At 48.6% G+C, this 24,078-nt stretch overlaps 1 protein-coding gene across 1 annotated transcript in view; it reads right to left on the bottom strand.

Moving 5' to 3' along the window:
• Positions 1-21,707, bottom strand: part of LOC147706719 (uncharacterized) — an 82,571-nt gene extending 60,864 nt beyond the window's left edge. Inside the window, exons 1-2 of the mRNA XM_086925572.1 lie at positions 21,638-21,707; positions 14,576-14,929 (exon numbers count right to left, since the gene is read on the bottom strand). Of these exons, the coding sequence (XP_086781698.1) occupies positions 14,576-14,929; positions 21,638-21,707 (424 nt within the window). The remainder of the gene's footprint in view (positions 1-14,575; positions 14,930-21,637) is intronic.
• Between the last annotated feature and the right edge of the window lie 2,371 nt (positions 21,708-24,078).

Below are 24,078 nucleotides of genomic sequence, written 5' to 3'. Positions count from 1 at the left end.
CCCATGAACACCGGATTTCTTCACCAACAGACACTAGATCTGGGAAAATCTGTGAGTCTGCTTCCCTCTGCACCCAACGCCCATGGCCCAAGATCGAGTGGCCCATCACCATGAGGAAGTTTCCCCAGCAATCCTCACCCGAGATCCCTGACCTGCCTCAAGCCTCCAGCCGACTCCTGCAGCCTAAATCCGGAAGGTCCCCCCAACTGCGGCCAGGAGCTGGTAAGAAGATCCGACCTGTAAGGACACCCCTGCAGCAGATGCCCCACGGCCTTGGGTGGCTCAACCGATGGTGTCTAGCCAACCCCCAGAATCCTCACTTACCTCTCCAAGTGGTGGTCGAACCCAGAATACCTTCGTCTTCGATCCTGCAGTGTGTTTGCAAACCGGAGAAATCCCATTTAAAGTAACAGGGCACCCAACGCCAATACAGCACTCTGCACTCAGCACCCGGCCGCCCTAGTGCCATTGAGGGTGCACCTTAGGTGCTGTCTTTGAATCCCCTTTTGCCTTGAGCTTAAGTTCAGGAGCTTTTCTCCCACAACCTTGTGGTCTGCTCGTAAGCAGACACCAACCGGAGCTCTCTGCACCCGGCCACCCCAGTGCCGCCGAGCGCATAACAAGAGTGCATCCTTGACCTTGGGGGACCCTTGAGTCCACCCCCAGAATACCAACTCCCACAGCTGTATACTTACCTTTGAACCAATAACACTATTTTCCTCTATATGATAACATTGACTGTTTATCTGTGAGACGTTTTTAAGTGTGGAGTTGGAAAATCTTTAAAACTGTAACTGAATAACCAAAACGTTTTTACTTACATGTTTACAGCAAATGTCTCAGTGTAGTATCCAGGTATACCACACTGTGTAAGAAAAGTAATCTGTAAAGTAATGGACTTGAGATCCTCTTGAAAAGTCAATACAAAGTATATGTACAGTATTCCACAGTATTGCATTACCAGTAGTTCAAACTGTAACCAAACCAAAGTATATATACAACTGCAATTCAAAACTGTTATATTACTGCAAAGTATTTATCACATACCTGTGTCAGTCTTGCTTGGTTCTAGGAAATAAAAACACTAAAAGAATATTTTTATGCAAACCAATTGGTCTGAGTTCAGTCTTTGAGTGTGTGAATTCATTTGCCGACTGAGTGTGTACAACAAATGCTTAACACTGTCCTCTGATAAAGCCTTATTGCTCGCCCACACTACCACAAATGGAGAGTAAGGTGCTATCTACTTTTACCTCTGCCTACCTTCGGGGATCCAAAGGACTCTGTGCACACTATACCTCACTGTGGTATAGTATATACAGAGCCAGCTTCCTACAACCGTTCCAAAGACCTTGAACCATGCTGCTGGCCTCTGTTGGAGTGAGTCCTAACGCCCTAATGGTGCCCCCGGTCCTGGACCTTTGGTAGCGGTTTTAGAGGTGCTGCTCATGCCTAACCCTAAAACTTGGGACTTAAAAGAACTTTTACCAAAAAGTGCCAGAAGAACCAACAGATGTTTGGGTCACCTGCCAGCAGATCCACCTAAGTTGTGTCACTGGTCAGCCTGACTTTGTGGAAGCTCCCTCTATGTTCTTCACTGTAGCAGTAAATGTTGTTCGAGCGGTCGAGTCCAGTCTTGTGGAGCCACATTTGACTAAAGCTGCAGGTTCATCTCGCTGGAGGTTTGTTTAAGTCCGATGGTAAAAATCTTCCCTGAGGTCGACAGCGATTGATTGGCACACCATCATTGACGATGATGACCAGCCTGCTCAACTCTATTGTGTAAGTCTCAAGGTAAGCCAGGACTGGATCCGACCCACTGTGTGAATCTGACCAACTCTCCATCTCAGACTTAACTTTTGATTTTGCATTGATCTTGCTCGACCAGATACCCACGATTGGCTCTTTGTTCTTTTAGGCACTATTTTACACTACAAACTTTTACATTTCTTAACCCCGGTTTTACTGATTGAATTTAATTAGTTTAGGTATCATTTTATTTAATAAAATATTTCCTATTTTCCAAAATTGTCAAGTTGGTTTAGGATTTTTCTTGTGTTTTTTTTTTCACTTTATTACTGGAAAACACTTACCTCAGTGCATCTGATTTAAGCCTGACTGTTTTTGTGGCAAGCTACTGGAGGGCTAAACGCTGGTTAATTTAGTGACTTTTATTTCTCACCCAGAGAAGTATTGTATATTTTTCTTCAGCTGGGTTTTCACCCCCTCAACCAATAGCTACATTTCTTACACAGCTCCTCAGTCAAGTGCTGCTTGGTTCCAGTGGCACGGGGAGCACTGGATCCACGTCTGGACATACCCATAGCACTTAGGGAATTGCACTGAGATATGCATGACAGTGATGGAGAGAATGTCTGAAATAAGCTCAGCCTCTTGTAATTACTAATTTTTGCCAACCATGCCACCTCAGATTAGACCCAGATATGTAAATGATCCTTGATCCTGCTCTTGCGGGAACAGTCCAGCCCAAACTGCCAAGCCAGGTCCTCTCTGAAACGGGAGACAAGCAACCTAAGACGGATTTCACCAAAGTTGGGGCTATTCCTCCGGGTGCGGCTTGGTTCTAGAGACTCAGGGCCCGATTCACAGAACTAACTTAAGACAAAATCCTGAACTTACATCTTTTGGTATTCACAGAAGTTAGGATTTTGTCTTAAGTTTGTCTTAAGACAAACTTAGGACAGACCTAAGACAGACTTAAGAAAGACTTAAGAAAAACTTAAGACAGACTTAAGAGAAACTTAAGACAGACTTAAGACAGACTTAAGTTAGGATTTTGTACTAAGTCTGTCTTAAGTCTGTCTTAAGAGAAACTTAAGACAAAATCCTAACTTCTGTGAATACCAAAAGTAGTAAGTTTAGGATTTTGTCTTAAGTTAGTTCTGTGAATTGGCCCCACAGTGATTGTTGGACCCACATCTGGCCATACCCATGCCACATAGGTTGTTGCACTGTAGTTAACAAAAACATTTTGCATATTTCATATTATAAAAAAGGCAGAAGATATTCCATTTTTATCTTTTTTTCTGAATATTGGCATTACCTGAACTTTTATCTGTGTCAGTATTGGAGTTTTCCCTAATTCAAGTAAATGGCAGTACCCAAGGGAGTTCACGGTGTGATTTACCCAAGAAGAGGGAAATCAATCTCTCCGGGCCCCAGGAATATTTACTCTCAGTTTTCGTACAAGGGAGGAGCAGCCAGGGCCCTTCTTTCTGGTTCCCTGGGCCATGGCTCTATCATTCCACCTCAAGCAGAGCTGGGATGTTGCCCTCCTAGCCTGAGAGCAGAGGGTCCATTACTCTATGATCCCAAGGAGCTGCAGTGTTGCATGAATAATGCATTTATAATAACACTCAACTTAACATGCTTGTGAAAAGCATAAGGCAGAAGTGTTAAGTGGAATGCACAAAAGACCATATAATACCATAAGATGTGTATTTGTAAGGTTAAGTCCATCCTGTGGGGCATGTTGGCATTGAGTAAGAGATGTTTTATGTTACCGAGCTCAGCAATGCTCATTCCACCAAACACATAAGGATAATAGGCTCAATGAACCTGGCACAATTTAACACAGTTCCCTGACATTATGGTATATTAAGTTATGTCCATTTGTAGAGCGCACTATCACAGGGAAAGGTATCCTTGTGCTGAGCAGGTGTGAGTCTAGCCAGACCTGGGGCCTGGTGTGACTACTCAAAGTCAGGTCTCTAGCTTGTTGCTGATTCAAAAAGTGAGAAAGAGGCCCCAGCACCCCTCAAACTTTTACTGAAAGGAGGGGATGCTATCTTCCCTGTACTTATTGATATATTCAATCTTCCACTAGACAGTGGCAGTGTTCCAGATGCGTGGAAACACGCTATTATCAGACCCCTGTCAAAGAAACTGTCTTTCTATCTTGCGCTAGCTGAAAAATAAAGGCCCATCTTCCTTCTCCCTGGTGTGAGCAAAACTCTGGAAAAATACATTAGCAATCACCTCTCTGGATTCTTGGAATCCCACAATATCCTGCATTCTGCCCAAGCTGGTTTCCGGCCTGGGTGCAGTACAGAAACGGCATCCTTACTGCCACTGAAGAGCTGAAAAGGGTCCTTGACCAAGGTGGATCAGCTGCAGTCATTTTGCCGGACTTTAGTGCAGAATGCAGCACACATAGAAAGAGGAAAAATGAGGAATAATACAAGTATTTCTCCTAGTTACACCGCTCCTCGGAGGCGTAGCATTCTGGTGCCCGGTAGCTTGTCTCCTTTCTGGTGAAGAATTGGCTTGGTAGTTTAGTCTGCCCTGTTCCCATGATGCACTGGGCCAGGGACAGACTGATTTGCATATAGCCAGGTTCTGAGCTGATATGGTGTAGTGAGATAAATAACGGTGATGGATCAAGCCCTGATCTTTGGACTGGGTAAGAGTGGTCTGCTTAATTCAGACACTCTGTTCATCACCACCCCCTTTTCTGAATCGTTTTTGGCCACTATAGGTGTGGCAGGGTATACTCAGACGTGAGTCCCTTGCTCACTGCACCATCAGGATTCAAGCAAGCCGGGCTGATGACGGCTGAAATGCCAGAAACCGGTCCCCGGTAGCTTGTCTCCTTTCTGGTGAAGAATTGGCTTGGTAGTTTAGTCTGCCCTGTTCCCATGATGCACTGGGCCAGGGACAGACTGATTTGCATATAGCCAGGTTCTGAGCTGGGATGGGGCAGTGAGATAAATAACGGTGATGGATCAAGCCCTGATCTTTGGACTGGGTAAGAGTGGTCTGCTTAATTCAGACACTCTGTTCATCACCACCCCCTTTTCTGACCCCCTTTTCTGAATAGGTTTATAGATGCTGCATGGGAACACCCACACCAACACCCATGGAACGCCCTTTTCACGCAGAGTAATGTGTGAAAGTGACCCATATTTACAAGGCCATGAAAAGATACACAGGGTGACTTTATGTAGCCCTGTAAGTTTGGGCAGGCACACTGTGTTGCTGGAGAGTCAGAAAAAAGTTACACACCGGCGGCACAATGGCCTTATAAATGAGGCCCTCAGGGCACATATAGCAACATCACAAAATAAAATGATGGAAGGAGTGTTGAAACTTTCAAACACTCACCCCAGTCACAGATCTGAGTTCAATCAATTGTTATTTCACCTGCTCTGTCACCCCAGTTTATTCCCAGCCATAGACAAATCAGTTTTGACTCTACTCCCGATGTGAGCAGTCCACCCCACTCTGCCAAACCAGGTCCTACCTCGACCGGAAACAAGCATCCTGGGACCAGTTTTGGGGTATCACTTCTCATCAGCCAGGATAGCTTGAATGCAGTGGTGCAGCAAGCAAGGGACCCACACTGGACAGATTGTTGAAAGTTTTCAAACACTCACCATGAGTCACAGATCTGGGTTTAATCCGTTGTATTTCCTCACCATGTTACCTCAGTTGGGACACAGCCATATGTAAATCTATCTTGACCCTGCTTCCCAAGAGAACAGTCTAGCCAGAACCGCTAAGTCAGGTCCTCTGTCAAACGGAAATAAGCACACTTGCACCGGCTTCAGGGTTTCTCTTCTTATCAACCAGGCTAGCTTGAATCCATGAGCCACGTCTGGACACACGGAGGACCTGGACTGCTCCCATGGGCAAAAGGGTCAAGAATGATTTGCATATAGTTGGGTCCTAACAGGAACAGCGTGTCCGGCAAAACAATGATGGATTTGACTCAGATATATGTCTCGCGGTGAATGTTTGATTCATTCAGCATTCCATCCATCATCTGTTCTTTCTGCATTACTTCCCCTAAGTTAGAAAGGTATGCCCAGACGTGCGTCCTGCCCTCGCTATGCCACCAGATTCAAGCTAGCTGGGCTGATAAGGGTTGATACTCCTAACCTGTTCCAAGGATGCTTGTCTCCGGTCCACAGAGGACCTGGCTTGGCTGTTTGGGCTCAAGTGTTTACATGGAGAGCAGGGTCAAAACTGGAATGAAGTGGTGAGGAAACAAAAAAAATGATGGATATAGGTCCAGATCTCTTTACTGGGGGTAAATGTTTTACATTGGTCAGCTTTCTGTCCATCAATTGTTCTTTTTCCTGTTAGAAAGTGGACATTTCTTTGTGCCTATACGTTTTTGTGCTTTGCAGCCCAACCTTTACAGCCTGACTCCAATACACATCTAGTGCTGGGTGACAGAGAACTTAATGCATACTTTCCAGACAGCCACAACAAAGGAGGGGCTGGGTGTGACAGGGTGTTCAATCTTGATTCATCTGCATACTGATGGTCTTTCTAGGATAGGAGAGGGAGAGGCATTCACACTTTGCATTTGTGAAAGTTGTGTCCTGCACTCACACAAAGGGCTGATTTACCCCCTACTGATGTCTGGAGCCAGTGCCGGGTTGAAAGGGAGCATTGTGCACTTGAAAGAGTTCTTTTGAAGTCACCATTTGAACAAAGTAATTTTTTGATAATAAGTAGAGATGTTGTTCAGCTGTTTTAGCCTTTCAAGAGCCCTCATGAAGATGCACAGCTGGCTACCAGCATCTGTTCTGAGAGTGGTCATTCAAGGCCTGGCATTTTCCCTTTACCTGGGAAGTCCACTTTCAGTTATTCAAACATTTCAGGTAATCTAAAATGTAGCAGGTTTGATCCTGTTGAGTATCCCTAAATATAAGCCACATTACTCCGCTACTGATACAAAAGAGGATTCAGTTTAAAGCTCTTTGCACGGTCCACTGTGCGAGGTACATACAGGTGCCATGTATTCTTCATCATCTAGTCTGCCCATACCACCCCAAAAGAGAGCTAACATCTTGTAATTTGAGTGTACACTACATTCCTAAGGGGATGTATGACTTTACCACGCATACTTTAACAACGCATACCATTACAAGGCAATTTTTACAACGCAGGATCCTTTACAACGAATGCCTTTACAACGCATGACATTACATAGCAGATTCTATTACAACGCATGCCATTACAACGTAAGTATAGGTAAGTATATAATTTTAAATAAAAATGTAATTAATAAATATTAAATACATTTTATTTATTAATTAAAAAATTGTTTTTACTGTATTTGTAAATATATATATATATATATATATTTTTAAAATAGTGTAGGTGTTTAAAAATAATATTCTAACTCCAGGGGGATGTAATAGTAGGGTAAGTGCTGGATAGTGTAGGGGTAACAATTACTATTCTAACTCCAGGGGGGTGTAATAGTAGGGTAAGTGCTGGATAGTGTAGGGGTAAAAATTACTATTCTAACTCCAGGGGGGTGTAATAGTAGGGTAAGAGCTGGATAGTGTATGGGTAAAAATTACTTATATTTTTTTATTTTAAGAACTTTTTTGAATAAATATTAAAATTACTTAAATTAATTTATTTAAAGTACTTTTTTATTAATAATAATTTTTATTTTTAATATTTATTTATTTAGTAATATTTAATTAATTAAATATTTTTTTTAAATTAAATAAATGTTTTAATAAAATGATATACTTACCTATACTTATGTTGTAATGGCATGCGTTGTAATAGCATCTGCGATGTAATGTCATGTGTTGTAAAGGCATTTGTTGTAAAGGATCCTGCATTGTAGTGGTTGCGTTGTAGAAGTAGTCCGTTGTAATAGTTGCGTTGTAACCGTTGTTTCCCTTCCTAAGGTGAAGAAAGCCAGGAGTGTTGTACGTTTTTTTTCATGCCTAGCCCCCAAGCTGTAGAATACCTACCCCTAACCCTTAGGCTGAACAACAACCTCCTTAGTTTCAGGAAACTACTCAAGATACACCTATTTGCTTAAAAAAACGATACAGAGCCTGGAAGACCTAACATTTCTGGGAAGCCCATTGGTTAGCCATACACCAAATAAGTTCCTTGAATTGAATGGAATAAATTTGAGGCAGTGTTATTTAGTGTCTTGAAAGTGTGGGTGGGGAGTTTGAATTGTGCTCGTTCATGTATGGGAGCCAGTGGTGCTCTTTAAGGTGTGGTGTGATATGAATGTGGTGCAGGAGGTTGAGAGTGATTCTGGCCAACAAGTACTGAATAGTCCGCAGTCTTCTGGTGAGTTGTTTGGTGATCCCAGCATAGAGGATGTTCTCGTAGTCCAGCTTTCTTGTGACAAAGAGATACATGATGGTTTTCAGGGTGTTGATTGGGAGCCACTTGAAATCTTCCTCAGCATCTTCTAGGTATGGAAGTATGAGGTGGTGACGACGTTGATGTGGGGGTCATGTTAAGTTTGCTGTTGATGACAATCTTTAGGATCCTGACTTGAGTGATAGGGGTGGGTGTGAGTCCTAGCTCTCTTGGCCACTAAGTGAGCTCCCACTGTGAAGTGCTCTTCCTGACGTGGCTGCATTAGTCCACTGAACATCATACTGGCCTCTTACCCAGACAGGAGCTCCTTAACTTAGCTCAACATTAACTAACCTATTATAGGTAATTAAGTTATTTATCTTTGGAATGCAGTCGGGTGTCAGTGTACGCTTGATCTGGACAACGCCGGGAGGTTCTGTTACAGTCCTTATCCAGTATGGATATCAAAAGTCACGTTTTACCCATTTTCCTGACACTCTTACAAATGTGCAGCACCTAAGGTGTGATTGGTGAGACTGACAGCATTCACATCAGAAAAGCCTATTACCGGTCGGTAACAGCCGAAATTCGTTAATTTCGGCCGTTACCGACCGGCAATAGCCTTCCTACATATGGCCCAATGTGTTTTAAAAGGCCACCTTGGTCGCCTATGCGCTATAAGCTCCTTGGGGTACAAGAGGCCTGCAGCCCTGAAAGTACTGTGTACCCGCCTCTGGGCTCACAATCAGGGCCGGCTTTAATGCTTGTGGCGTCCCGTGCGACAATGTTTGTTGGCGCCCCCTCCAATGACCTCCTTCTCCATAGATTCCCTCACTACCACCCTTTAACAGTGCTCCACACGTCTCCGTAACCACCCTCTATCTCAGATGCATTTATTTTGTTTATGGCACCAGTCACACCAGCGTAGGGTGTTGAAGAACTTTACAATACACACACATTACACAGAGACAATCAATAATACGTGTGTAAATCAGTGCATGGGGAATGTTACATAAGACAGAGGACTACAAGGTGTAGAAGTCACAAGTCATCTCTAGTAGAGATTATAGTTTAAATGTTCTTGGTCTGGAGAAGCACACACTGAGAATTTTTAAATGCAACACCATGGTTGGGGGTTCTCTTTAATAATAAGAATTGATTTCTACCCAATAGAACCCTTTTTGCAACATTAGGATTATTAGGAAAGACTGGGGGGTGAGAGGGGTCATAATACTTTAAGCTATACCTTGCAGTTTGAACGCATCTCTTTGATCAATCAATCAATCAATCAATCAATCAATCAAGGAACTTGTAAAGCGCACTACTTACCCGTGAGGGTCTCAAGGCGCTGAGGGGGGGGGGGGGGGGGGGGGGGGTCTGCTGCTACTACTCAAAGAGCCAGGTCTTGAGGAGCCTCCTGAAGGTGAGCAGGTCTTGGGTCTGCCATAGGTGGGTGGGGAGGGTGTTCCAGGTCTTGGCGGCGAGGAAGGAGAAGGATCTGCCACCGGAGGTTGTTGGTTGGATGTGCGGGACAGCGGCAATGGAGAGGCTGGCGGGTGGGGGTGTAGAAGTTGAGTCTGTTGTTCAGGTAAGCTGGTCTGGTGTTGTGGAGAGCCTTGTGTGCGTGGGTGAGGAGCCTGAAGATGATCCTCTTGTTGATGAGGAGCCAGTGCAGGTCTCTTAGGTGGGAGGAGGTGTGGCTGCGGCGGGGGATGTTGAGGATCAGCCGGGCGGAGGCGTTTTGGATGCTTTGTAGTCGTCACAGGTGCTTGGCCGGGATTCCTGCATAGAGTGGGTTGCCGTAGTCCAGTCTGCTGCTGACGAGGGCTTGGGTCACCGTTCTTCTGGTTTCGGCCGGGATCCATTTGTAGATCGTGCGAAGCATGCAGAGGGTGTTGTAGCAGGAGGAGGAGATGGCGTTGACCTGTAGACTGGAGAGGGAGGAGTCTAGGATGAATCCTAGGTTGCGTGCATGGTCCGTGAGTGTTGGAGCTGTTCCCAGAGTGGACGGCCACCAGGAGTCATCCCATGCAGAGGGAGTGGGGTCGAGGATGAGGACTTCCGTCTTGTCTGAGTTCAGCTTCAGGCGGCTGTTTCTCATCTACTCAGCGATGGCCTTTATTCCCTCGTGGAGGTTGGTTTTGGCGGTGTGTGGGTCCTTGGTGAGGGAGAGAATGAGCTGAGTATCATCGGCGTAGGAGATGATGTTCAGGTTGTGCTGGCGGGCCACTTGTGCAAGGGGGGCCATGTAGCCGTTGAACAGGGTCGGGCTGAGGGATGAGCCCTGGGGTACGCAGCAGAGGATGTCCGTGGCTTTGGAGCGGAAGGGTGGGAGGCAGACTTGCTGGGTTCTGCTGGAGAGGAAGGACGTGGTCCAGTCCAGGGCCTTCTTCTGGACTCCGGCTTCTTGGAGGCGTGTTCTTAGTGTACGGTGGCAGACCGCGTCGAAGGCTGCTGATAGGTACAGGAGGATGAGGGCAGAAGTATCGCCGTTGTCAAGTTGGCGCCTGATGTCGTCTGTGGCGGCGATGAGAGCTGTCTCGGTGCTGTGGTTTCATCTGAATCCGGACTGGGATGGGTCTAGGATGTTGCTGTCCTCGAGGTGGCGGGTCAGCTGTATGTTGGCGATTTTCTCGATGACCTTTGCCGGTGAATGGGAGCAGGGAGATGGGCCAGAAGTTCTTGAGGTCTTTGGGGTCCACCTTGGGCTTCTTGAGGAGGGCGTTGATTTCAGCGGGCTTCCAGCTATCCGGGATTGTCGCTGTGTCGAAGGAAATGTTGATGACCTTCCTTAGTTGGGGTGCGATGGTTGTGTTTGCTTTGTTGAATATGTGGTGTGGGCACGGGTCTGACAGTGATCCTGAGTGGATGGAGTTCATGATCTTGTGTGCCTCGTCGTCGTTGACGCAGGACCAGGAGGTCAGCTGGTTGGTGTAGGTGGTGCCTGGGGTGGGGTCTGCCGTAGTTGGGGTGGTTGAGGTGTTGAAGCTGTTGTGGATGCCAGCGATCTTGCGATGGAAGAAGGTGGCCAGTGAGTCGCACAGGTCTTGCGAGGGCAGGATGCCGTTGGTGTTGGCACTGGGGTTAGAGAGTTCCTTCACTATGTGGAAAAGCTCTTTACTGTTGTGTGCGTTGTTGTCCAGATGGGCTTTGAATGAGGATATTTTGGCTGTTCTGATGAGGTGGTGATGTCTGCTGATGGCGTCCTTGTGGGCTGCGTGACTGTATGAGTGCGGTCGTGGAGCCATTTCTTCTCCAACTTTGATGACAGTTATTAGCTCACTGTTCTTTATTAGGATTTAAATGTATAAACTGCAAGTAACAAAAGAGGCTATCTGACAGACAGAAGCAGAAACTGCGCAGACCTGTTTCCATTATATGCTCTTTGTGATCTGTAGGGTACATGTGCTATGCAGCAGGCACATTGACACTCTGTACTACTTTCTGAGGAGTCAAAACTTGCACCAGAGAAAACACTGATCCCTGCAGCACGCCCATCAGTCACCGGAGTTGTCTGAACACTTTTAGGGTTGCCGTAAAATTGCTGGAGGCCAGGGACGCCTCAACAGTTGCTTTTAAAACCATAATGTACTTAAAAACACAAAGGCCCATCCGCCCCCACCCCAAAGGTCAGTGCCTGGTGCGGAGGCATCAACCACACCGCCCTAGGACCTGCCCTGCTCACAATCACCGCAACCTGAGAAGTGTATGTGTCCGAGGGTCACACACAAGACCCGAGCTCCTGGAGTAAGACAAGTGTCCGAGGGTCACACAAGACCCCGAGCTCCTGGAGTAAGACAAGTGTCCGAGGGTCACACAAGACCCCGAGCTCCTGGACTAAGATAAGTGTCCGAGGGTCACACAAGACCCCGAGCCCCTGGAGTAAGACAAGTGTCCGAGGGTCACACAACACCCGAGCCCCTGGAGTAAGACAAGTGTCTGAGGGTCACACAAGACCCCGAGCCCCTGGAGTAAGACAAGTGTCCGATTGTCACACACAAGACCCCGAGCCCCTGGAGTAAGACAAGTGTCCGAGGGTCACACAAGACCCTTAGCTCCTGGAGTAAGACAAGTGTCCGAGGGTCACACAAGACCCTGAGCTCCTGGAGTAAGACAAGTGTCCGAGGGTCACACACAAGACCCCGAGCTCCTACAGTAGGACAAGTGTCCGAGGGTCACACAAGACCCTGAGCTCCTGGAGTAAGACAAGTGTCCGAGGGTCACACACAGGACCCTGAGCTCCTGGAGTAAGACAAGTGTCCGAGGGCCACACAAGACACTGAGCTCCTGGAGTAAGACAAATGTGTTCAGGTGGCACTGACAGGACAGGTGTGACCGACCTTACCGTGCACTCTGAGCTGTGCTGTGGCCTCCAGTACCCTCCCCATCCCCCGGGCTCACAATCACCACTGACTGAGAAGTGCAAGTGTCCGAGGGTCACACAAAACCCCAGCTCCTGGAGTAAGACAAGTGTCCGAGGGTCACACACAAGACCCCGAGCTCCTGGAGTAAGACAAGTGTCTGAAGATCACACAAGACCCCGAGCTCCTGGAGTAAGACAAGTGTCCGAGGGTCACACAAGACCCCGAGCTCCTGGAGTAAGACAAGTGTCCGAGGATCACACAAGACCCCGACCTCCTGGAGTAAGACAAGTGTCCGAGGATCACACAAGATCCCGAGCTCCTGGAGTAAGACAAGTGTCCGAGGGTCTCACAAGACCCCGAGCTCCTGGAGTGAGACAAGTGTCCATGGGTCACATAAGACCCCGAGCTGCTGGAGTAAGGCAAGTGTCTGAGGATCACCCAAGACCCTGAGCTCCTGTACTAAGACAAGTGTCCGAGGGTCACACAAGACCCCGCGCTCCTGGAGTGGGACAAGTGTCCGAGGGTAACACAAGACCCGAGCTCCTGAAGTAAGACAAGTGTGTGCAGGTGGCAGTGACAGGACAGGTGTGAACGCCCTTACCATGCACTCTGAGCTGATCTGAGGCCTCCTGTATCCTCCCCACCCCCCCGGGCTCACAATCAACACTGGCTGAGAAGTACAAGTGTCCGAGGGTCACACAAGACCCCGAGCTCCTGGAGTAAGACAAGTGCCCGAGGGTCTCACAAGACCCCGAGCTCCTGGATTAAGACAAGTTTCCGAGTGTCACACAAGACCCCGAGCTCCTGGAGTAAGACACTTGTGTGCAGGTGGCAGTGACAGGACAGGTGTGACCGACCTTACCGTGCACTCTGAGCTGTGCTGTCACCGCATTAGGCCTCATGTATCCTTCCCATCCCCCGGGCTCACAATCACCTCTGACTGAGAAGTGCAAGTGTTCGAGGGTCACACAAGAGCCTCGAGCTCCTGGAGTGAGACAAGTGTCTGAGGGTCACACAAGACCCCGAGCTCCTGGAGTAAGACAAGTGTCTGAGGATCACACAAGACCCCGACCTCCTGGAGTAAGACAAGTGTCCGAGGATCACACAAGACCCCGAGCACCTGGAGTAAGACAGGTGTCCGAGGGTCACACAAGTTCCCGAGCTCCTGGAGTAAGACAAGTGTCCGAGGATCACACAAGACCCCAAGCTCCTGGAGTAAGACAAGTGTCTAAGGGTCAAACAAGACCCCGAGCTCCTGGAGTAAGACAAGTGTCTAAGGGTCAAACAAGACCCCGAGCTCCTGGAGTAAGACAAGTGCTCGAGGGTCACACAAGACCCCGAGCACCTGGAGTAAGACAAGTGTGTGCAGGTGGCACTGACAGGACAGGTGTGACCGACCTTACCATGCACTCTGAGCTGATCTGAGGCCTCCTGTATCCTCCCCACCCCCCCGGGCTCACAATCAACACTGGCTGAGAAGTACAAGTGTCCGAGGGTCACACAAGACCCCGAGCTCCTGGAGTAAGACAAGTGCCCGAGGGTCTCACAAGACCCCGAGCTCCTGGATTAAGACAAGTGTCCGAGTGTCACACAAGACCCCGAGCTCCTAGAGTAAGACACTTGTGTGCAGGTGGCAGTGACAGGACAGGTGTGACCGACCTTACCGTGCACTCTGAGCTGTGCTGTCACCGCATTAGGCCTCATGTATCCTTCCCATCCCCCGGGCTCACAATCACCTCTGACTGAGAAGTGCAAGTGTCCAAGGGTCACACAAGACCCCGAGCTCCTGGAGTAAGACAAGTGTCTGAGGGTCAAACAAGACCCCGAGCTCCTGGAGTGAGACAAGTGCTCGAGGGTCACACAAGACCCCGAGCACCTGGAGTAAGACAGGTGTCCGAGGGTCACACAAGACCCCGAGTTCCTGGAGTAAGACAAGTGTCCGAGGATCACACAAGACCCCAAGCTCCTGGAGTAAGACAAGTGTCTAAGGGTCAAACAAGACCCCGAGCTCCTGGAGTAAGACAAGTGCTCGAGGGTCACACAAGACCCCGAGCACCTGGAGTAAGACAAGTGTGTGCAGGTGGCACTGACAGGACAGGTGTGACCGACCTTACCATGCACTCTGAGCTGTGCTGTGGCCTTCTGTATCCCCCCCGGGGACACACTCATTTCCACGGTGTAGTTTCCGGTGTGATTCGTCTGCACATCTGTGATCCACAGAGACCCGTCCGGGAGCAGTGACTCTCGGCCAGTGGATTCAGGGCCATAGAAAAGAGTGGTGTTGCCAAATAGATCGAGGATAACGCCATATCTTTTTCTGGACCAGATAACATATCCTAAACGTCCCACGTACATCACAGACAGGGTGATGTTGTCTCCCACCGCCGCAGTCACCACATCTGGAATGATTGACAGCTGCGCCCCTGTGCACTGGAACAATGTCGTCACACAGATTAACGTCACCCAGGCTGAAAGAAAACCAAGAAGAGAAACAACATTAGAGGCGCGGCGGCTGAACCCCAAAAACAACAGACATCAGTGAGCGCGGAGAGACAAAGTCAACTGTAACAAGATGAACGGATTACACAAAAGCATCACAATATCAGCGCAGAGCTACAACTTCTTCACTTGAAGTCTTATATAATTTATTTTTTATAAATATGCAACTATCCCAACTCATCGAGAAAAATGACCTGATAAAATATACATAATTATTCTCCCAGTTAATACCATAATCCTATTCCCGGGTTAACGTATAATACAAAATCTAAACAACAGTTTGATCAAGCTCCTGAAAACTCAGCCTGTGTCCTGCTCCCACAGAGAGTGTGATGTAAACAAGGGTCTTGTCTCTTCAGCCTACCTTACTCAGTAACCTTGACCAGTCTCCACAAACCTTGGCAGCATCACTGACCCCAAGACCAATATCGTCCAATAAAAAGGCTTCAGGAGTTTAACCCATAAACCTTTACTTCTGGACAGACACAAGGGGGTGACTGTCAAGTGAGCTGTATGGTCACTGAGGTGGTCACCCCCACTATGAAAGATGCGTCACTTCCCCCACCAGCCCTGATGGCAGATATTGGCAATAACAGGGGTCTGCATCTCATCAATTCCCTCCTCGAAGCTGCGTCACTGGACTAGATCAATAAATCTGTGGATTTGGAGATCTGAGGGTCTCTGAAACAGAGTGACCTGCCTGTAGGTTCTCACCACATGTAGGGCACATTTACTAAACTTTCAAGCAACACTTGAAAAGGAGGGAGCAGAAATACGCACTATTTACAAAGATATGCAGCATTCCTGCTCTCCTCTTGCACTGATGCACGGTGTGCTGCCTAGCGCCAACGCAGGCACCATGGTGCACAATAGCGCCTGAGGTACAAACATGATTGTTTTTGAGCAGGAAATTATAATTTCCTGCACAGAATTAAGGCATCAAGACATTTTCTCTTTCTATGTGTGCTGCGGAATGCGGCTCCTGTGGATAAAGTAATGAGGGGAAATAAAGATGCTTCTCCTCGATATACTCCAATGTTCACACATTCCCTGGTTTACTTGTTGTTGTAAATAAGCGAATGTGCCATCATCCAGGGGTGGACGCATGGCAAGACTTCACCCATATAATGCCCCCATCGTAGACATGCAGTGTAACGCAGCATGTGTAACTACATTGTGTTGCATTTCTTTACAAAGCTGTGTGATGTGGCACAAAAAACCCTTGCGAGGCTTTGCAAATCTTACTATTGACTTTGCGTTGTCCTTGTGTTTCCTTTCATGACCATCAAAGCTTAGTTACTTAAGGAGAAGTGAAAATCATAGAACAGTAACTCATCTCTCGGCCCACCCACAGCTCGTACTTCCCATTGGAGGAGGGACATGCCTGTTACGCAGGTTGGTTGCCCATTGGACGGGAACGATGCCTATCACAGTGTGGCCAACCCCTTTTGATGAGTGTGGTTCTGAGGCTAGCTTGAGGATGACTGCTACTAACCTGTCTTCAGTAGAGAGTTTATCACCAAATGTTATTGATCCATGGATTCTCATAGCTTGTAGAGTTCAGTCCAAAGATGTTCAATCTCTTCCTGTGAGAATCTCAGCAGAAACTACCGAAAGAAGGACATCCACTGCTCGCTTGAGCTTTTGAATGTTACAAGGAAGTGAATTCTGTAATTTAGGGCCTTGCAATGAAAAAAGCATCAAACAAGAGGAGGAGAAGGAAGGACGGTTCTTAGCAGAACAGGAACAGCTGAAGATGAGGGAGACGGCAATACACACTTTCAAGACACAAAGGTGAGAAATACTAGCCACATAAGAGAACAAGGGGGGTTCATCACTCCCACCAGGCCCCTTACACGTCAGAGAGATCATATCAAGGTTCGACTCACATTCAGGAATACCTTCAAAAGGAAGAATTCTGAAGGTTGGGCAAGAGATAGGGGGCGCTTGGGAGATCAATCAATCAATCAATCAATTAATCAGTCAGTAGATTTGTAAAGCACTTCTTGTCCCCGATGAGGGTATCTAGGCGGCGCTCACCGAAGAGGAATTAAGGAAGCTATTAACAATTCAAGTCAGAGAATTTATATAGCGCACTACATACCCAGAGGGTCTCAAGGCGCTTAGAAAGGGGAGGAGTATTACTTGTCAAATATCCATGTTTTAAGTTGCTTTCTGAATGCTAGGTGGTTCTGGGTAAGGCGAAGGTAAGCGGGGAGTGAATTCCATGTTTTAGCAGCCAGGTATGAGAAGGATCTGCCTCCCATGGTGGTCTTGTTGATGCGAGGTACAGTGGCGAGAGCTTGGCTGGAAGAACGTAGTTGGCGGGAGGGTGTGTAGAAGGACAGTCGTGAGTTGAGGCATTCTGGTCCGATGTCGTAGAGTGATTTGTGTGCGTGGGTTAGCAGTCGGAAAGTGATCCTCTTATTGACGGGTAGCCAGTGGAGGTCTTTAAGGTGACCAGAGATGTGTTCGTTGCGTGGGATGTCTAATATGATCCTGGCTGAGGCGTTATGGATACGTTGGAGTTTCTTCTGGAGTTTAGCGGTAGTGCCTGCGTAGAGAGTGTTTCCGTAGTCCAGTCGGCTCGTGACCAGAGCATGGGTGACTGTTTTCCTTGTTTCGGTGGGGATCCAGCGAAATGTTTTTCTGAGCATGCGAAGAATGTTGAAGCAGGAAGAGGATACGGCGCTGACTTGTCTGTTCATTGAGAGTGAAGAATCCAGGATGACGCCTAGGTTCCGTGCGTGGTCTGTCGGGATGGGTGCTTTTCCGAGGGCTTCCGGCCACCAGGAGTCGTCCCATGCAGAGGGGGATGTACCTAAGATGAGGACTTCTGTTTTGTCAGAGTTCAGTTTAAGACGGCTTTGTTTCATCCATTCGGCAACTTCTTTCATTCCTTCGTGTAGGTTAGTTTTGGCGGTGCTGGGGTCATTGGTGAGAGAAAGGATTAGTTGAGTGTCATCCGCGTACGAGATGATGTTGAGGTAGTGTTGGCGGGCGATGGCCGCGAGGGGGCTCATGTATACGTTGAAGAGGGTGGGGCTGAGAGAGGATCCTTGTGGTACGCCACAGATTACTTCAGTGGCCTCGGACTTGAATGGTGGAAGGCGGACTCTCTGGGTTCTTCCGGTGAGGAACGAAGTGATCCATTCAAGTGCTTTTCCTTGGATTCCGATGTTATTGAGGCGTTGTAGAAGGGTGCTGTGGCAGACTGTATCGAATGCTGCAGAGAGGTCGAGGAGGATAAGGGCGACTGTGTCTCCATTGTCCAGTAGAGTTCGAATGTCGTCTGTTGCTGCGATGAGGGCGGTCTCAGTGCTGTGTTTTGCTCGGAAGCCAGATTGTGAGGAGTCGAGGGATTTGTTGGCTTCGAGGAAGGCGGCGAGCTGGTTGTTGACAGCTTTCTCGATGACCTTGGCCGGGAATGGAAGGAGCGAGATGGGGCGGTAGTTTTTGAGTTCGGTGGGGTACACTGTGGGTTTTTTCAGAAGGGCGGTGAGTTCAGCGTGTTTCCAGTCTTCCGGGAAGGTGGCGGAGTTGAGGGAGCAGTTGATGACGTCTCGGAGGTGCGGTGCTATGACGGAGTCTGCTTTGTTGAAGATGTGGTGAGGGCATGGGTCTGTGGGGGATCCTGAGTGGATGGAATTCATCAGGCGGATTGTGTCCTCAGTGGAGATTGGGTTCCAGTTGTTAAGGGTGTTCACGGGGGGAGAATGTTCAGCAAATGGTAGGGTGGGCTGGTTTCCGGGTTGGTTGTCGAAGCTGTTGTGGATGTCTGCAATCTTGTTGTGGAAGAATGAGGCTAGGGAGTCGCAGAGGGCTTGAGAGGGGGTGATGTCGTTGGAGTTGGCCGAGGGATTGGAAAATTCCTTGACGATGTTGAAAAGTTCCTTGCTGTTGTGGGCATTGTTGTCAAGTCGATCCTTGAATGCTGTTTTCTTGGCCTTTCGGATTAGTTGGTGGTGAGTGCGGGTGGTGTGTTTGAAGGCGTCCTTGGTGCTAGTGGTTGGGTCTTTTTTCCAGGCCTTTTCAAGGGAGCGGCAGAGTTTCTTGGACTTCTTAAGATCATCGTTGAACCATGAGGCCTTTTTGCTGCCAGGTTTGCTTTGACGTTTCTTCAGTGGTGCTAAGGTGTCGGCGGTGTTGGATAACCAAAGGGTGAGGTTGGCGGCGGCTTCGTTTGCGTTAGATGAGTGGGCTGGGGTGTTTAGAAGGAGCGATGCGGAGATCTGGTCCGTGGTGATTTTGTTCCAGTTTCTTTGCAGAGTTGGTTGGAGGTGGTTGGTGGGTTTTGGTTTGTTGTAGGTGAAGTGAACGTAGCTGTGGTCAGTCCAGAGGAGATCCGTAGTGTGGCTGAAGGAGACATGATTGCTGGAGGTGAAGATGGGGTCGAGTGTGTGACCTGCGATGTGGGTGGGGGAAGTGACCAGTTGTTTAAGTCCGAGGTTGGCGAGATTGTCCAAGAGGGTGGTGGTGTTGCGGTCGTTGATCTTTTCAAGGTGAAAGTTGAGGTCTCCCAGAAGGATGTAGTCTTTGGAGGGGAGCGCGTGAGGAGCGATGAAGTCCGTGATGTCTTCACTGAATTTTGCGCGGGGTCCTGGTGGTCTGTAGAGGAGGGTGCCTCTGAGTGTGGTCTTGGGGTCGATGTGGATCTGGAAGTGAAGGTGTTCGGAGTTAGCGAGGTTGGCGTCAGAGCTGGTTGAGATGCGGATTGATTTCTTATGGACGATAGCGATTCCTCCTCCAGTGTGGCCGGTACGGTCCTTGCGTGTGATCTTATAGTCTTCAGGGATGGCAATGGTGATGTCTGGGGCGGAGGAAGCGTTCATCCAAGTTTCTGTTAGGAAGGCGACGTCTGGAGAGATGGTGTCAAGTAGATTCCATAGGTCAATGGCGTGTCTGTGGACCGATCGAGTGTTGAGAAGGATGCACTGTAGGTGGTTGGGGTCAGGAATCTGTGTTGTGGTCGTAGCGGAGATGTTGTCGGTGCCGATGAATTTGCAGGAGTAGCAGGAGAAAGGTCCATGGGTGTGTCCAGGAGCGGCTTGGACGCAGTTGGGGGCGCGACCGGGGTTAAGGGCTAGGAGGGTGGCGGCATCGTAGGTAATGCGGGGGGGCTGGGCAGCGCAAGGGGCAGGGGGTCTGGCGCTGGGCGCGGTCCAGGCGCGGACGGGCGTAGACGGGCTTACCTTTGGCGCACCTTCGGCGCGGATTGGGCGCGGTCGCTGCGCGTGAACGCTGCACGCGGGGACTCCTGTCATATATGGATGGTGGAGGGGGGAGGGGCGAGGGCGTCTCAGCTGGGAGGCGGGGCGGGCACACGAGGACTAGCACAACAAACAAAATGGAGGCGGAGGGGGGGGCACAGCGGAGCGCTAGCGGCAAACGCGCTGAAACAAACTTAAACTGCACAGATAGAATACACAAAGCGCTACTACAGCAAAGCGCTAAGCCAGCATACAGCACGTGAGGAAAGAAGGCAATGTAATCAATCAGCAATTCAGCGCTACGATACCAGCAGTCAGCAGGGACCCTGGGAGCGACCACTCGGCTCGTGGGAGAGGAGCGAGTCACGGCGCCTGTAGGGAGGTGAGCGCTGCGTCGATAGTTCAGCTCCAGTGCTGAACGATCGAAAAACAGGTGCGGCAGTGTTGGCCAAAGAACGTGTGCACACTACCAAGATAGTGCACGCGACGACTGTTGGCCGACTGTAGCAGCCAACGGGTTAAGGACCGATAGACAGAGGAACCAGAGGCAGAGGGTTTCTCTGTTGAATCTTATCAAATATGTGGTGAAGTTATGGCCTAAGTGCTGGCCAAGAGTTTCAAGAATCTGTTGACTATGGGAGAGAGTGTGAGTTCAATAGGGCAGTTATAGTGCAGAGAAAGAATAATGAGGAAGAAATATCGAATTGCACAAATATTGTGGTAAAAATATCGTGGGTCAGGAATATCAACAGAAAAATCCGAGTGGTCAAGAATATCGACTTTAGGTAAGTAATATCGATTTAAAAACATACAGAAGTGTTTAATATCCCTAATATTAGGGGGTCATTACGATGGCTGGGCGTGCGGTGGCGGGCCCTGCCTGCCAAATTAGGATGGTGGGGGGAATCCTCAGTGCAGCGTGGTGGTCGCAAAGACCACCCACCATTGTTCCACGCGGCGGTCCTTTTCTGGAGAGGGCTCTGTACACACATCAGGCTCCCTACTCTTCACCTTCTCCTAGTTCATCTCCTTGTGGATCAAGGTCTCATGAAGGACATGCAAAGAGATGAAGGTCTCCCAGATACCAGGGCACGTGGCTCCGGATGGAGGAGATGGACAGTAAACAACTCTCACCTTGGAGATTAGGAGGCATTAGGTCACCTCATAACAATGGTTCACGAGTAGTTCACAATTAGGAACAATAGTGCACAACAATGAAAGAACATATTAAAGAACAATACAGAAACACGCCTGCCTCTTTTAACTGCCTGCTTACGTCATTTACATCATTCATGGGAGACATGGCTTTGCACAATCTTAGATTTTGAAGCTACTGACACAGCAATTATAATGGTGTGAGGTCAGTGTCCTCTGTCTCTAAATGACACAATGTGTGACCCTGGGAATATCCTGTGTGTTGTGAAAATACAGGCACCGGTCATAGAGTCTCATTGTGAGTTGCCTTACCTGTGTGGCTCCAGCCCCAGCCGCCATGAACTCGTCCACCCGGCCTCCAGCTCTTCAGTGAAATCACCATTGTGCGTCAAACACCAGGAGCTGAGCTCACACTTGTGTGCAGTGAGAGTGTCTCTCTCCCCCTGTGTACTCTCTTGTCTGCAGAGACAGGGCTCCCGAGCCCTTCTCAATTCGATCCTTTCACAATCCTGTGTGCAGTGAGAGTGCCTGCTATTGGCTTCTCTCTAGACAGTCTCTTCCAGCCCTCAGCTGCAGGGATACCTCCTCCACTCTCACCAGCTGTGGACACCCTGGGTCTGTGGTTAGAGTTGGTCACTCTTCTGCAGAAAACTTCAGCTTGGGTTTATCTCACCATCATAGTCAGTTCCTCTTCTCTAGCAGGAAACGGTTCCCACGCCTTTGGTTCTTTTTTTAACTTGGCAAGCCTGCTATCTCAGACAGGACATGGAGACAGTATAGCCCAGATCCAGAAAGATTTTGCATCGAGTTTGCATCACTCATCTAACACATACCTGAAGCAAAATCCAGGTTGGTCTTCACAAACCAATGCAAATGGTAATTTGTTTTGGTTTGTAACTAAAAGTAATGCTACCCAATGCTCTTCCATGTGTTACTCTGCTTCAAGGAAGCATTCCACAACTGGTTCATGGCCATTCCTGTGCATCCACCCATGGAATGTGTCGCAGGCTCATGTCTGCATAGACTTGTAGAGATGGATTTGCCTAAAATCAGTTTGGGTAAGGCCCAGACGTGCATGAAGATGACCACATGTTGAGGAGATATGGCCACTGCAGTCATCCAGCACCCTGACTCTTAAGCCCCAACACTTATTGGGAGGGTGCGCAATGATGGTGGGCTGCCATGGCGGGCACCGGGCCACACCAGGAGCACTCTGTAGCATATAACGCATCATGAGACTGCCTGCAGCCCACGCAGGGGGCCCCCATAGGAGGCCGGCCTCCTTAGTTCCACATGATGGCACAAACACAACAGGGCCAGTGTTTGGACTGCCCAGATGTACAATCGCTACTCTATTTCCGGCGCGCCAGTGGGCGGAGGGGGGGCAGGTATATGTACCTCCCCAACCCAGCTGGTGATCAGTTTCGCGCCGAGGAGCACGCCATCAAATTCCGGGGAAACCTAAGTGAACTAAGGCCATTGTGGGATTAGGCACCAAGGGTCACAGCTGCAACCTGGTGGGCTTTGCAAGTAGTCACGACAAGATAGGGTCTTGGGACTGCAACAGTGGGCACAATATTTACATTCCCTCTTACCAGATATGACACCATTAATGTGGTCGCTATGGGTTAGGGATAAAAAAAAAGGCTCTGCAAATCCCTGCAATTAAGTCAATACACCTTGCTGCCTCTCAGCCAGGTGGGCTGAGTTAGTTGTCATCTAAAAGTGTGCAGTGGCCTCAATGGTGGTGAGACGGATGGGTTTGGAGCACAGATGCTGACAACCACCAGAACACACATGCATTTTCAGTGAAGGTGCAGGTAAGTTGATTCGCATGATTCACTGCAGGTGAGCACAATCCAAAAGCAATGGGATCTGTTTGGTACACTGGTATACCTTTAGCAAAAATAGGTTGAGGGCCACACATGGAAAGCGCTATTCAGTCAGGTGGGGTTTTGTCATTCCTAAAAGGGTGCTCTTACCTCAACAGGTTGGAGCACAAATTTGGACAACTACTAGTGCACTCACATTTAAGAAGGTGCAGGTACACCTGCTCATATGTTTTACCCCTGGTCCTCAAATCCAAAAGCATTGGCAAACCTTGTTGGCACTCTGATATGCCTTTGGCTTAAGCGGTTTATGGGCTACTACTCGGATGGGGACAGCAGCATGGTGACACAGAATCTATCACAAGACTCCCCGCCCAATGACATTCTCCGGGGGGTCCATATTTCTCTTGGTACTGCACAAGGTCAACAGTGAACCCCAAATGTGGACTTGCCAAGCAAGGGGGGTAACCAAGGGCTTAGTCTACCCCCTTATGGAAATGCACATAATGGTATACAGTGGTGCATACATCGCAAGGTTTCCCCGATAGGGCCAGTCAACACCTGCAGAGGTAGATGTGAATTGTCCAGCCAATAGGAATGATAACCATGTCAGAGGTAAATTTTAATTGTGCGGGTCGGGAGAGGCAGTTGAAATTTCCCGCAGGAGGGTAAACAGCATCAGGGGCAAAATTCACTGAACAGATGTGTTCCTGGCTTTATCAGACTCCTGCATGCCAAGACCACAGGATGTTTTGATGTGGATGGGGGTCAATTTGTCTACTTGGGTATGGACCTGTTTTGTTTGGACCTGGGTAATGCCCTAGAATCAGCAGGGTGAAAGTAAGAGTGCTTGCTTTGGTGGGGGGCCCTGGATATAATGGTCACCACACCGAGATCCGTGGCGGAGTTACAGGGTGATCCGGA

Source organism: Lissotriton vulgaris, chromosome 6, assembly GCF_964263255.1.
Source record: "Lissotriton vulgaris chromosome 6, aLisVul1.2, whole genome shotgun sequence".
Taxonomy (NCBI): domain Eukaryota; kingdom Metazoa; phylum Chordata; class Amphibia; order Caudata; family Salamandridae; genus Lissotriton; species Lissotriton vulgaris.
Note: the sequence above shows the minus strand (reverse complement) of the source record. Positions and strands in the feature narration are given on the sequence as shown.